General features: G+C 49.5%; 7 protein-coding genes across 7 annotated transcripts; 3 read left to right on the top strand and 4 right to left on the bottom strand.

The window, feature by feature from the left end:
* Positions 1–86: 86 nt before the first annotated feature.
* Positions 87–3,516, bottom strand: PENARI_c005G04281 (uncharacterized protein; the record flags this gene model as incomplete). The annotated part of the gene is made up of 2 exons (XM_022629702.1): positions 87–274; positions 327–3,516. 2 exons carry the CDS (start codon positions 3,514–3,516, stop codon positions 87–89), a joined length of 3,378 nt encoding a protein of 1,125 aa, XP_022490382.1.
* Positions 3,517–4,533: 1,017 nt separating this feature from the next.
* Positions 4,534–6,849, top strand: PENARI_c005G04253 (bifunctional aminopeptidase/epoxide hydrolase; the record flags this gene model as incomplete). The annotated part of the gene is made up of 10 exons (XM_022629700.1): positions 4,534–4,848; positions 4,897–4,981; positions 5,039–5,255; positions 5,314–5,431; positions 5,484–5,603; positions 5,656–5,781; positions 5,832–5,845; positions 5,898–6,126; positions 6,177–6,664; positions 6,723–6,849. 10 exons carry the CDS (start codon positions 4,534–4,536, stop codon positions 6,847–6,849), a joined length of 1,839 nt encoding a protein of 612 aa, XP_022490559.1.
* Positions 6,850–7,063: 214 nt separating this feature from the next.
* On the bottom strand, positions 7,064–8,025 carry PENARI_c005G07914 (uncharacterized protein; the record flags this gene model as incomplete). The annotated part of the gene is made up of 3 exons (XM_022629876.1): positions 7,064–7,581; positions 7,658–7,868; positions 7,921–8,025. The coding sequence occupies 3 exons, from the start codon at positions 8,023–8,025 to the stop codon at positions 7,064–7,066; spliced, it is 834 nt and encodes a 277-aa protein (XP_022490092.1).
* A 684-nt stretch (positions 8,026–8,709) lies between these two features.
* Positions 8,710–9,639, bottom strand: PENARI_c005G09903 (TIP41 family protein; the record flags this gene model as incomplete). The annotated part of the gene is made up of 3 exons (XM_022629975.1): positions 8,710–8,823; positions 8,881–9,271; positions 9,338–9,639. 3 exons carry the CDS (start codon positions 9,637–9,639, stop codon positions 8,710–8,712), a joined length of 807 nt encoding a protein of 268 aa, XP_022490438.1.
* A 587-nt stretch (positions 9,640–10,226) lies between these two features.
* PENARI_c005G11223 (aurora family serine/threonine-protein kinase) lies at positions 10,227–11,485 on the top strand (the record flags this gene model as incomplete). The annotated part of the gene is made up of 3 exons (XM_022630037.1): positions 10,227–10,316; positions 10,368–11,300; positions 11,351–11,485. The coding sequence occupies 3 exons, from the start codon at positions 10,227–10,229 to the stop codon at positions 11,483–11,485; spliced, it is 1,158 nt and encodes a 385-aa protein (XP_022490094.1).
* Positions 11,486–11,770: 285 nt separating this feature from the next.
* PENARI_c005G01310 (mitochondrial inner membrane protease ATP23) lies at positions 11,771–12,601 on the bottom strand (the record flags this gene model as incomplete). The annotated part of the gene is made up of 3 exons (XM_022629572.1): positions 11,771–11,998; positions 12,053–12,312; positions 12,370–12,601. 3 exons carry the CDS (start codon positions 12,599–12,601, stop codon positions 11,771–11,773), a joined length of 720 nt encoding a protein of 239 aa, XP_022490468.1.
* Positions 12,602–12,816: 215 nt separating this feature from the next.
* Positions 12,817–14,345, top strand: PENARI_c005G05622 (glutamate 5-kinase; the record flags this gene model as incomplete). The annotated part of the gene is made up of 5 exons (XM_022629756.1): positions 12,817–12,856; positions 12,923–13,110; positions 13,186–13,296; positions 13,349–13,444; positions 13,497–14,345. 5 exons carry the CDS (start codon positions 12,817–12,819, stop codon positions 14,343–14,345), a joined length of 1,284 nt encoding a protein of 427 aa, XP_022490599.1.
* Between the last annotated feature and the right edge of the window lie 117 nt (positions 14,346–14,462).

Below are 14,462 nucleotides of genomic sequence, written 5' to 3'. Positions count from 1 at the left end.
GAAATATGGGCATGTAACATGAAAACGCAGTAAACTCCAGGCATTGAATCGCCAAAGGGTGATTATCGTATGGCTTCATATACTTCCTAGACCAACACCCATTCGCTACCACGCTTAATGAACTTATCAAGCATCAAGCTCACATCAGCCAGTGCGAAACGGCAAATGTAAAAGCCGAAGAACTCGGCAGCATGTCGTGTGCTGAGCTCCAGGCCAACATGGGTAGGAGACGAGTGTTTGAGGCCAGGATCCTCAACCTGCTGGGCAATTTGCTCTGTTTGATATGTTAGCTTGAATGAACTTCAACACGCCGCAATAACTCTTACCCAGCACTTGGGCAGCATCGAAAAGCCGCGCCAATGCCCCCATATAGTTTGCATTGGGCCCAGAGAACTCAAGCTGGGTGACATTGCGCTTTGCGTGTGTTCCCTGCACAGATGTCATAGGGACAGAGTTGAGGGTCAGATTGTCTTTATTACTTTCGCGTGCACTCGGTGTTGGAGTGGTTGTCCCCAACCCAGAGGTCTTTGCCCGAATTCTTTTCCATGTCAGGTATGATTTGTTAGGCGCACTTTCAACGTGAGCAGGCTCATCGGGTGTCGAAGCTGGCTTAAATAGTGGCATGGAGGCCTGTACACCAACCTCGTTACCAAGCTTTTTGGACAAAAAGCCCTGAACTTGGTCGAGAACACTTTCAAACGACTGCATCTCTTCTAAAACTGCGTCTGCGTCATATGTATCGACCTGGGCCAATTTTAGCAGAGCAGCAGTCAGAAGGTCACAGTTGGACACTTTCTCTTCGAGGGCTTTGAGTTTAACATTTTTCACGCGCCAGACATCTCGCGGGATGAAGAGCTTCTCTGATAAGTAGCCACCATGGGGATGTGCGAGCGTTTGGTAGAGACACCTCATCAGCCAAAATGGGCGGAGGAGGAAGGACTCCGGGCAGGGTTCCAGAGGAAGCGGTGCGTTAGAAACCAGTGAGTTTGGACGGCCAAGAGCAGTAGGAGAGTGAATATTGCTGTCAAACAGGTTCATCCCGCTAGTTGGCAAACCATTCTGGTTGAAGTTGAAGTTGGCAAGGGTTGGGGTAGGCATAACGGGAATGCTGCCTGCCATTGCAGCCTTCTGGGTATCCAGAGCAGGGAATGCACCGCTCCATGGAGTACTTGGAGATTCTGGTGCAGTGTCAGGTATCTGGATTGGGACTGAGGCATTCCGGCCCCGGAAGGCTCTTGTATTGGATTGTGCTTTATCCAATCCATCTGGAGCCGAAGGTACTTTGCCCATAGGTCGCGCGGATGGCGGCAAAGGTGGAAGTTCAGCCTCATCATCCTCATGAGTGCGAGCTTTGGCGAGATTGATATTTTCCATAAACGAACCCACCGACGGGTTACGCTGTGTGGGATGTAAATTGGAACGGGAGCTTGGAGTAGAAGCCCGAGGAGGATCTGCAGAAGGCTCGTCTTTGGGCAATGGCGCCGGTGGGCGGCTGGTCATGGGGGTGGCAAAGCTTTCTAGGCCAGACGTATTGGAATCCGCTCGAGAGCGGGCATTCGTTTCAATTTTGAGCTCGCGGGTGTTCAGGCTGGATAGTCTCCGGGCTCGAACCCCCGGACCGGTAACAGAGCTAATAGAGCCAGCACGGTTTGACATTGAGGTCCGCTTGGGGGCAGGGAAATCAGACGATAGTGGAAGAGGTGGCAAGGCAGAAGATGGAGGCGAAGAGGGAAAGACGTGTGGAGGAATGATATGGTCGTCTAATGGCAGAATGTCATCTTCCGCAAGAGTCGACAGTGCCGCACCTGTGCTGGCGACATTGGATGTTGCGGAGCTTTCCCATGTCCTGCCAGACACGTTGCTAGAACCCGATTCCCGAGGAAGAGCCGACTTGGATGAGATCCCGAATTCAAAGTCATCCATCACGTAGCCCTTGGTCATTTCCTCTAGCAGGCGCTCTTCTTCCTCTGCTTCGTCGTCCAGATATTCTGAAGTACGGGCAATGGGGTCCGGTGTCTGGTCCTGGATTCGGCGCATTTCGCGGCCACGATTCATTGCCTCTGCCTCTCTTTCTGCCTCTCGCACCCTTTGCTTCGCCAACTCAATGTTCCGGTGCGCATTCGCAACCACATCATTTTCATCATTCTCATCTTCATTATATTCTATCACTGGCTCTAGACCTTCATCATATGCAGCTTCGACGGCTGCATCGAGAGCAGCATCAAACTCAGCTTCAGTGTCATTGCTGAGGCGGCGACTTGTCCGACGACGAAGATAGACTGATGACGCTTTTGAATTCGCCGATGATGGTGACGAGGCACCTGATTCGTCAATCGTGTCCAGCCACGAAGTAGATTCGTTGGTTTCTTGGTTATTCATTGGCAGTGTCAGAGATCGGGGATGATCTTCCATCGCGGAAGGTTTTAAGGATTGGCGCCGAGGAGGAAGTGCTTCCAAGGAAAATTCTTTTGTCTCTTCCAGTGGTATCTGGTGGAACCCAAAGCTAGAATGAGCGGAGCTCTGCTGGCTCTCGATTTGAGAATCATCGTTTACCGAATGAAGCAACTCTCCGTACGACTCTTGGCTGAGAGGACGCTCAGGGAGAGCCTTATCATCGCTCTCAGGGAGAGGGAAGTCCATACGCTGAAGCTCCGTTACTCGTATCATATAAGTATCACGGATTTCTTGTAGTTTGAGCTTTTCTTCGTCGCCTCCATTGCTACGGAGCATGACAAGCTGCAATAGATTGCAAGCATCAGAGTAAGCATCCATAGCACCCTCGAAATTGGCAGCATTGTCAAGCAGAACCGCCGTGTTTGCTTTCTGGAGTGCCTTTGAAAGCATCGCCTTTTGGGTGTGACCGTGCTGCCGGGTCTCTGAATCCCCCTCTAAATCATTGAAGGAGATGGAGCCCCCACTGGTTCGCGCAACGTGATCTTGTGGGACTTGATAGGAATGGGTTGTTTGAACATCTGCCCTCGGAGCACTTGTGGACGGGTGGAAAAGATTGCTCGAGGCTGTGAATGAAAGGTCGAGTTGTGGTGAAGTTGAGTCGGCATTGAATATTGGAGACCTCTCAAGCGCTGGGAGGTTGAGCATTGGAAGGCCATTCATCTCGGGGGGGCGCTGGGGGCTGTGGCTCCCCCGCCCGCGTATGTAGCCCGAGATAGACGCCTTCGAGCTCCCTCGTCCATGACCAGTATATTCTGACGGGCTCTTGCTGGATGCTGTGGACTGAGACCACCGATTTAAACTACCCAGCCCCTCTTTGATAGGACTGGTGGGACCAAGGCCCTCCGGAGGAAAGTTTGCCACGTTTTCTGTGAGCACCCCCAGACCAGTGGGTGTAACTGCGCCTGATGGCTTCACCAGTCGAGTCCGAGAGCCTGGCCGTGACGAACGAGAGGACGGTCTGTTAGGGGGCGGTGCCGAGGGTATGTCCGATGCGAGGGGTTCCGACGGACGTCGAGGATAGGACAAATGGTTTTCATCCTCCAATGCTGAGTGGTGAATCATTTTCGCAAAGCGATAGAGGAATCGAGAGATAGATGTTCAACGAGCGGTCAATTTTAAATATCTAGCAAGGGGAGTTTCGGTATAGGAGCGCAAGTAGTTGTTTCCTCCCGACACTATGCGCAGCTGGATAAACACAGTTGGTAGGAGAATTGGGTATTGGGAACCACGTCCTTGGTGTCTTCGCTCATTCTTCGGAAGTGCTGAAGTGATCGTATGCTTCGTGGAGATCCTTTGAGAACCGCTCGTCTTAACGCATCGCTTCGTAAATCGCAGGATTTGGGAAGTTATAGCAAGGCAGTCGCTTGACAGGGAGACATCGTTTCATGCAATTGAACCTAGTGGAACCGATCAGATATGGGACGCATTGTGTGGGGGGAAGCAGGGAAGCACTCACAGATCGAGGGTTTATGCGAAGCGCACGACAAACCTCAAGCGACAGGGTCGCAAGGCTCTAGGAATACCAAAACACCCTAAGAATAGCAGACGCTCTATGGGGATGTCAGAGGTCAGGGGCCGAACCCATCCACACTACTTCAGGGGTGGCCCGTGGGGCGGTGGGCGAATGAGAGAAAAAAAGAACAATGCGGGGAGTATCGAGAATGCCAGAAAAGATGATAAATAACTCAAGATGAGCAAGACGAGGGTTTTAGAGAAATCAACAGAGATAGAGAGGGAGAAAGAGAGAGAAAAGGGGGTGTGACGGTGACTCTCCCTAGTTTGTATACATCGCACAGGGATAAACACCAGCCCAAAGCGTAGAGTTGGGATCTATAAGAAAGTCAATTCTCTACAGTTACTAGTAGTATCTACACTACTTGACTCTCCAGTAACCCAGCTACAGTTACAAATATGAATGTTGGTGATCTGAGTCATGTTCACGCTTAGAGACGGAACCAAAAAGACCCTCCCCGATACAACCTCATGACTTCGGCCTGGAAATCGGCTTCTTTCCGGAGCTTCAATTTCTTGACTTTACACTCTGCTTCAATCACTGTGCGCTTTAATCAAGTCCGCAATATGGTGACCAATCCTCGGGATCCGAATACCGTGAGTAACTACAACAACTGGCGTTCTACCCACATCACCGCCAATTTCGATATTCTGTTCGACCAGAAGAAGCTGGTGGGCAATGTCGTTCATCGATTCAAATCCATCACCAATGCCGAGTCTCGCGAGATTATTCTGGATACCAGCCATCTCGACATTGGCACCGTGAAGGTGAATGGCCAGCCATCCAAGTGGGAGTTGCTGCCCCCGCTGGAACCCTTCGGAGTTCCGTTGAAGATTCGTCTTGAGCAAGGTGTCGAGCTGGATGGTACCGTTGAGGTTGACGTATGTTTTGCACGACCTTCTATATAGCTTCATCTCATCCAATTATAGATTGCCGTGAAAACTACAGAGAAGTGCACGGCGCTGCAATGGCTGACCCCGGCACAAACCTCGAACAAGAAGCATCCGTACATGTGTAGGTGATATGTCGGCACCAATGCCCTGCAACTCTACTGACAATATCGTGTCCTAGTCTCTCAATGCCAGGCAATCCATGCCCGGTCTATCTTCCCTTGTCAGGATACTCCAGATGTCAAGAGCACCTTTGATTTCAACATCACTTCCCCTCTTCCGGTCATGACCAGTGGTCTGCCCATTCGCGAATCCTCGGAATCCAAGTCCGAGCACCAGCTGTATCGATTCCACCAGTCGGTGCCGATTCCCAGCTATCTCTTCGCCATCGCTAGTGGGTAAGAAAGCCGCTGTTGCTCTCAACATCCCTTGTATATACTGACTTGAAGCTCACAGAGATGTTTCGGAGGCTCCCATTGGACCCCGAAGTGTCGTCGCTACCAGCCCCGACAAGCTGGATGAATGCAAATGGGAACTCGAAGCTGATACCGAGAATTTCATCACCACGATCGAGGTAAACACGTATGATGTACTTGTCTGAACGGTCAAATACTGATATAACGTAGAAAATTGTCTATCCCTATGCCTGGGGCGAGTACAATGTCTTGATCTTGCCGCCCAGTTTCCCCTATGGTGGCATGGAGAACCCAATCTTCACTTTCGCAACCCCAAGTATCATCTCCAAGGTATGTCCATACCTTGGTATAATCCTTGATGACAAGACGCTGACATTTTCAGGATCGTGAAAACATCGATGTTATTGCACATGAACTGGCTCACAGTTGGAGCGGTAACCTCGTCACCAATGCCTCTTGGGAGCATTTTTGGCTGAACGAAGGTTGGACCGTTTACCTAGAGCGACGGGTAAGTTACATTGAAAACTTTCTTCGGCCATTTTACTAACCATTTCACAGATTTTGGCTGCTATGTACGTCTATAAGGTTCTGTATCTCTCACAGAGGATATGCTAACTTTCGCAGCCACGGCGAAGCGTACCGCCACTTCTCAGCCATCATTGGATGGAAGTCTCTGACAGATGCTGTCGAGCACTTTGGTAATGACCACGAGTTCACTAAACTCATTGTGGACCTGAAGGGTAAGGACCCCGATGATGCATTCTCCAGCATCCCTTACGAGAAGGGCTTTAACTTCCTGTTCTACCTTGAGAACCTTGTTGGAAAGCCGAAGTTTGACAAATTCATCCCTCACGTACGTCGATTCTCTCTTGCCTTTTCCGCCCTCTTTAACGTTCTTCCCAGTACTTCACAATGTTCAAGTGCAAATCTCTAGACTCCTATGAATTCAAGGCCACACTCTTGGACTTCTTCGAGTCGGATGCCGAATCATCCAAGCTCCTGAACGATCTAGATTGGGATAAGTGGTTCTATGCACCGGGCTTGCCGCCCAAGCCAAGCTTCGACACATCGCTTGTGGACGTCGTCTATGGGCTTTCCAAGAAATGGCAGTCTCTTCCCGGGTCTTCCTTTAAGCCTCAAGCCAGCGATATCGAGGGCCTGACTGCAAACCAATTGGTTGTCTTCCTGGAACAGATACTCCTGTTGGAAAAACCGCTCAGTCCGGAGATCTCGAAACTGATGGGTGATGTCTACGGCTTGTCCAAGAGTGAGAACATTGAAGTTTCCAACCTTTATTTCCAGGTTGGCATGAAGGCCGGGGATGACAGCGTCATCGAACCGACGACTGAGTTGCTCGGCCGCATTGGACGGATGAAGTTTGTGCGACCTCTGTAAGACATCTCCAACCCCAGTCTAAGATGTTTGGAACACTGACACTGACTCTTCTAGCTTCCGCAATCTCCAAAAGATCAACCGTCCTGTTGCCCTCGAAACTTTCGAGAAGTACAAGGACTTCTACCACCCCATCTGCCGCGGCATGGTGGAAAAGGATCTTTTCGGCAAGAAAGACAACTAAGTCATCATATCACTTCTTTTAGTCGTTTCTTTACTAGAAATAATAAGGTTAACATCATAAATGATTCAATATGCAAGAAGAGTAGGGTAACGTTAACTTAATTAGTATTGTACATGTTCGAAGTCCAAGTGATAATCCACTATACGTCTACATGAAACGAATGCCCCAAAGAAACGCCAGGTGGGATTTCGCACATTCCAGTCCGACATCCCCTTTATTTGCTCGACTCAACAAGCTTCTTGTCCGCCTCGGAGTAACCGAAAATACCACGGGTCTTCTTGTCGGCGCTTCCAATCGCAAAAACAAGATCAACCTCGTCCTTCTTTGCGAGCTCCGACAAGACTCGCCGGATGTATACCACCACCTGGGCAACCTTGGCCCAGTCAATCTCTTCTCCATCGGGCCCAGTCTGGCTGCCTTTCCAAAGGTTTCTCCAGACAGCGGCTCCGAGAACCGCATCACCCTTGGCCAATCCCTCATCATATGCGGCGATGATTCCACGCCATTGAATGAAAAGATCCTTTAAGTATTTATTGCGGATTGTGCGGCTTCCCAGATCATGGTACACGTCCATTCGGTGTTCTGCCTCGTGCGAAAAGTGGTCGATCAGATGGCGGGAGTAGGTGGTAACGCTTTCACGGTAGGGAAGGGCACGAAGACGGACTGTCAAGAGGTACATGTGAAGGAAAGTCACCTGGGACCATGTAGAGAACGTTGGCTTAAGACCGAGTTCTGCAGCAGTGTCCACAATTAGTTGCTTTCCAAACGAAACGATAGTGGTTAAAGCCACGACAAATGTTCAGCTCACCTCTATACCACCAGCCCTCTCCAACACCAAGATCTTCCCCGGCTGCCGTCTTAGGAACTTCTGCACCTTTCTGCGATGCTTGAGGGATTTTGTAGTCCGCTTGGCTAGAGCAAGCCTCAAATAGCTTCTGGGTCATGCCATATGCGACATAGGTTTCAGCGGCAGTTCCTGGCCGGCGGGAGAAGTTCTTGGCCAAGTCGGCGACCTTGCCCTGCGAATACGATCGAATGGCGAAGCTCGGGCGCAATGAGGATCGAGTCGACCGCATAGACGGGCATGAGGCGGATACCAGGGGCGTTGTTGAGGGAATGCAATGAGCACATTGGGAAATGTAGGACGTCTGGGACCCGCGCATTTCGCGCGCCCATAGTGTTGACAATCTCCTGGACGACATTGCTGATGATTGGGGTGAATTGGTCTATCGTGATTTGCGACTTGCATCTTTTTCTGATAACCGTGTTGTTTGCACTGTTTGTTTGAATATACAGTATCGTTACCCAACGTGGACAGTATGCATTCTCTTTAGTGTAAGGATTTTTAAATACCTATATTGGTTTCTCTTTGTTTCTTTTCTTTTTTCTCCTTTCTCCTTTCTCTGTTTCAACGACATCCCGTATTTTACATAAAATGCAGACCTTTTAAGTTTGTATATAACTTCAAACTCAATCCTATACGTGTACGTAAACCTGGTCCACGTCTATATTCTTTTGCAAGCCACTACGAATTTGGCTTCCCAACGCATAAACTGCAAGCAGTGGAGTCAGTAAGTTTTAGCACGTTTGCTTGTAAAATTGAATCCGCTGTTGATGGGTTTAATCATTAAACGTATCACAGTACTGCACCTCCAAGTCTAAGTAAGACCCTATTTGTGAATCTGAAACATTACGGGTCCTTGTTTCCCAGACACACCATGTTGTCGATATGTTTCATTCGTGGAAGTCTGGTGCGGGTACCGATGCAGAATCCCAATGGCTCGAGGGCCAAAAGTCAAGCTGGTATCCATATTAGAAATCAGGGCAACGGCATGCCACGAAAAAGCAAGATGTAGATCCTCAACCGCTCAGCACCACTCGCTCAGTGCGCTGTTCCACAACAGGGAGAATCTCTGAAAGTCGGTTGGCATCTCTCAAGAAAGCCGGGATATCATCCCTAGTGGCTGCTAGCATCTGTAGGTAGTTTGCAAGTCAGCAGACCTTCAATCAAAGCCATTGAGAATGACATACCTCGCGGACTTTCCCATAATCACACTCCTTGGACAAATATTCCCGAATAACCTCACGGGTTTCGAAGTCTACGTAGACTCGGGTGTCTCGAAGTCGGATCAGGACGTTATCCAGTCTCATGAATAGCCTTGAAAGTAGAAGAAGTCTTCCTGGCATCACTCGGATTTTGCAAGACAACATCGTAATTCCGTTATCGGCCAGTTCGTCCTCGTAAAGCACAACCTCATCGAAAAATACGATGGGGTCTGGACGTTTCAATAGCTCGATCGGGATGGATTTCGTTGTTTCCTCGAATGGGCGTGAGTTAGGATGAAGAGTGCCCTTGTAGTCGGTGCTGTAGGACCAGTCGAATGGCTTCACGACCTCTTTAATGCCTTCGTGGGTTTTCTCTCTGCAATTCCAAAACAATTAGTCTCAATGATCATATGGATGGAAATGCCAAGACATATGCCAATACCTGCTCTTTTGCCATTCTCTTGAGTATGCGACCTGAAGCATAGATTGGCCGGTCTTGTCCACCAAGTCCAAGGCATCAAATGCATTGAAGTTAATGCCCCAATCACCCTGCTCAGACTCGATTGCAACATAGTTGTCACCAAAGATCATCTCCGGAGGTGCGATTCCCAGCTTTTGTGTCATTTCCTCAATCGGGTCGGCTTTAAGGATGGGTAGTTTCTGTGTTGAGATCACAAATCCATTGATGCGAATCGTGTTTGGCTTCTTCGCCTCTGAAGATATCGTAGCATGTGTTGTGGCCATCATGGACGAGGCTCGCAGTTATCGCAGCTAGTAAGTACGATCAACTCGAGAGAGTGCACTTGAGGATCTATAAATGTTCGCGATCGGAGCTGATAGCGATAACCCCGCGGACGGAGAAAGAGGCGGACCGACCGCCCAGAAGTGTTTTGTAAGGCAGAATGGGTGGGCGATTCGCAAAGCCTGGGTATTTTCTGGATAGTGATACTGTAGACTTTGGTGGGACAAGTTTTTTGCGCTTTAATGACATGCATATCCTTCGGTTAAAGAACCCAAACACTGTATGAATGTCATTCAATGCACTCTAGCTCCCAAGGCGGAGAGAAAGGCGGTATAGACAGAAAGATACAAGAATGACATAAGCAGTGAGGTTGCCCGGGTGACGCGCACGGGATCGTCCAAACACCCGAGCTTCTGCCTCTCTCTCCATCTTTGCGATCTCCTCCCATCGACCAACGCCAAACGACAATTAAGCAAATCATGATTGCATTCGACTAATACTACCAAGATCTGATCTTTATATTTGCTTCTCTTCTCATTCTCTCTTTGCTCGTCCCTTTAGTTCGATACCCACACAGCCGAGTCTCACCATGGCGACTAAGACGCTTGAATCTCGCTTTGAGCATTTGTCCGTCAAAGACGAGAAAGAGGGAAGCAGTGAGCGGACCTATGGAAAGAAGGTACTTGTCACTACCCATTGTGCCGGATACAACTTGCTGATATGAGTTCAGGGATCTGCCTCTGCAGGCATCTCACAGACAAACAGTAACTCAAATCGAGCGCAATTACTGAAGCTGGCCCTCCAAAACAACAATGACAACAAGGTCAATGCTATGAATCTTCCCCCATCGCCGGGAAAAGGTCATGGAACGTTGGTGTCCCGAAACACCGATGAAAACGGCGAGAAGCGCACATCTTCTCTTCATGAACAGCCGGCCGTACCGAGAGAACTGCATCTGGGCATGTTCGAAATCGGCAAACCCCTCGGAAAGGGGAAGTTTGGACGAGTGTATCTTGCTAAAGAACGTTCATCCGGTTTTGTCTGCGCACTGAAGGTGCTGCACAAGTCCGAACTCCAACAGGGTGGAGTCCAGAAGCAAGTCCGCCGTGAGATCGAGATTCAAAGTAACTTGCGACACCCCAACGTGTTGAGGCTCTACGGTCACTTTCATGACAGCAAGCGTATCTTCTTGATTCTCGAGTTCGCCGGTCGTGGAGAGCTTTACAAGCACCTTCGCAAGGAACACAGATTCCCGGAATGGAAGGCTGCCCAATACATCGCCCAGATGGCTGCGGCATTGAAGTACCTTCACAAGAAGCACGTTATGCACCGTGATATTAAGCCCGAGAACATTCTTGTTGGCATTCACGGAGAGATCAAAATCAGTGACTTCGGATGGAGTGTGCACGCCCCCAACAACCGACGCCAGACGATGTGCGGAACTCTCGACTACCTGCCCCCAGAGATGCTGCACAGTGGCTCCCAGACCAACTACTACAGCGAGAAAATAGACTTGTGGAGTCTGGGTGTTTTGACTTATGAGTTCTTGGTTGGTGAGGCACCATTTGAGGATACTCCGATTATGACCCAACGGAGGATTAGCCGGGCTGATATGTCGGTTCCGTCCTTTGTGAGCCCTGAGGCAAAAGACCTCATCAAGAAGGTGAGCTTGCACATTTCTACACATATCGTTCGTTCGCTAATACTTTGTAGCTGCTGGTTCTTGATCCTGCGAAGCGAATTCCTCTCGATGAGATCCAACGCCATCCCTGGATTGTCAAGCACTGCGCGAAGGAGGAGCAGACTGTGAAACGGAGCTCTGGTACCTCCAAGACCGAGAAAGCATGAATGACCTTGCATAACTGGTCTCTAGGTGTTCCGGTGTTCTTTTTGTTCTGCTGTTTCTAACCCCCATATGGAGTCTTGTGTGTTTCTGGTCTTTTGAGCATTTTTGGGCGTGTTGGTCTGTTTTTGGAGTCTAGTTGAGAGAGATGTTCATGATATGGCGATATGTGGATCTTTTATTTTGTTTCCAACGTCGCCAATGAAATATGGTACATTCAAACAAACATATCTATGATACAAGTGTGGAGAATCGTATAGGGCTGAATGACAAACAAGGGAGTGGTGGTATCATCGGTAGATCTCATCAAATGGCCGGGTATCTCTGAAGCAGCTATCCCAGACCTCATTGACAACCTTTTCGGCATGGGCTTCGTCTTTGCAGGTCGGGCGAGCCTTCACAGAGAGAATGGCTCTTCTACGGACACATTCCTGATGCTGCTGTGTGAGTTTCCACTGTCCTCTCCTGAAGAACTCGCGCGCCCATCTGCATTCGCCGCTGAGCGAACTGGCCCGAATCTAGATAGAGTTAGCAGCCGTAACTCAGTAGAGCAAATGTAAACAATTATATACCTCTGTACAAGCTGCGTGCCGCAGGTTATCAGACCAATTGACCTTGAATCTCAGGTGGTCAAAGGCATGAACCATCTCATGGGCCATTGTGTCCTCGAGGTGTCCCTGGTCCTTCATCTCATTTGCGCAAATCAAGATGCCATACTCTGGATCGAAACCACCACCCTTCCGATCCGTACAGCGGCGGCAATAGATATTGTGATTATGGAGATCGCCTCCTAATTGTTGAATGCTTTCACTAAGGAAACGGATGGTAGGACCTGTGTAATGATCATGTAAGTCTGCAGCCTCGGATGGCGCCACGGCGAGTAACTCACTAAATTGGAGAAGGTAATCGCGCTGATCTTCACAACGCTTGCAATCCGCGGCTTCATTTCGGGTGTCTCGCGCGACACGGAACTTCTCAATGCCTTCGTTTGACATCTTACCGGTGAGAATGGAATAGATGTTGCGGAATTGGGTCCAGGTGTCATCACCAGGGATGAAACCTGTGGTGTCGGGCTTTCCATTTGTAGGCGCAGACACACCTGGAGACTGGGAGTCTGTCATCGTGAATTGTGACTCTGGATTGTCTGATGGTTGCGCGCAACACACGAAGAACCTCCGCAGCGGGCGGTGTTCAGTGGCAGAATCGTCCGGGATCGGACAAAAAGTGACTCCTCCGCGGACAATTGCCGCAGGCAGTCAACAAGTGTCTCTGTCTTTATTTTGTTTCTCTTCTTGGTTGACTGCGAGGTCCATTTGGATTGACTGGACTCGACATCATGTCAGCACCGTCAGGCCTCACAATTGTGATTAAACTAGGTGCGTGGAATCTATACTTGGATGTTCGCAATGCAATACTGACAGCTTCGGTTTTCGTTGCAACAGGGACGAGTTCAATCGTTGACGAAAAGACACACGAGCCAATCCTGTCCATATTAACGTTGATCGTGGAAACAGTGGCCAAACTCCACAGAGATGGCCACCGGGTTGTTCTTGTATCGTCCGGCGCGGTGGGGGTTGGTCTCCGCAGGATGGATGTGGATGAAAGACCAACATATCTTCCACGGATACAGGTAGGAGAAGCTGGGGCGTAGAGTGATGCGCTAGTCCGAAATGTGTTCAATATGGAAGCTAATCAACTGTTTTAGGCACTCGCTGCAGTTGGCCAGTGTCGGCTGATGAGTCTTTGGGACAACCTCTTTTCGCATCTCCGCGTCCCTGTAGCCCAAATTCTTCTAACGAGAAATGATATTGCGGATGTATGTGTGGTGCTGAATATTCGTTTGCAACGCTAACATTCATTTAATCCAGAGGACCCAATATGTCAACGCCCAAAATACCTTTGGACAGCTGTTCGACATGGGAGTGATTCCTATTGTGAACGAAAATGATACCCTGGCTGTTTCTGTAAGAGCACCAACCTTGTTTTATATCGTCGACCGTCTGACAATATTCCGAGGAAATTAAATTTGGCGACAATGATACCCTTTCTGCGATTACAGCGGCCATGGTCAAAGCCGACTACCTTTTCTTGATGACTGACGTCGATTGTCTTTATACTGCGAATCCCCGAACTAACCCTGACGCAAAGCCCATTGAAGTCGTGTCCGACATTGCCTCTCTCGAGGCCGATGTCTCATCGGCCGGTTCCTCACTTGGAACTGGAGGCATGAGTACGAAGATTGTGGCTGCCAAACTGGGAACAAGTGCCGGTGTAACAACCGTTATTACCAAGAGCTCAAAGCCAGGGAATGTTCACGAGATCGTGAAGTATCTGCAACACATTGAGGCTCGCTCCAAGGGCACGGCAAATGAACAAGATGCGGCCCCAACAGCCCCTCTCCATACCAGATTCCTTCGGTCTGGTACGCCGGTTCAGTCACGAACATTCTGGCTGCTTCACGGGCTCTACCCGCACGGTACTTTATTCATCGATCACGGGGCCTACAATGCCCTTTTGAATAAGGCGAACCTGCTCCCAGCTGGAGTGGTTGGAGTTGAAGGTCATTTTGGGCAACAAGAAGCTGTTCGTCTAGTTGTTGTTGAGCGTCCATCTCCCGACGCTCTGAACGGGGACTTTTACCACCACGCCCAGGAGCCCAAGGAAGTTGGTCGCGCTTTGGTGAACTATGGCAGCCTTGAAATCGCGCATATCAAGGGACACCGCAGCACAGAGATCGAAACGCTACTTGGCTATGCCGATAGTGATTATGTGGCGATGCGGGAGAACATCTCGTTCCACCCTGAAGATCTAGTCAGTCACCCAGTGACACCATCATTGACACCGGCGCTGGATGAGTGGAAGTGAAAATAAATAGCAACTCGCCCGATCATTGATTATACGCATTCAACGAACAACCTATACGAAGGATTTATTGCGCTCGACTGCATTGGATAGAGATAGGCGTGTTGATTTTCCCATTAA

Source organism: Penicillium arizonense, assembly GCF_001773325.1.
Source record: "Penicillium arizonense strain CBS 141311 chromosome Unknown PENARI_contig005, whole genome shotgun sequence".
NCBI lineage: Eukaryota > Fungi > Ascomycota > Eurotiomycetes > Eurotiales > Aspergillaceae > Penicillium > Penicillium arizonense.
Note: the sequence above shows the minus strand (reverse complement) of the source record. Positions and strands in the feature narration are given on the sequence as shown.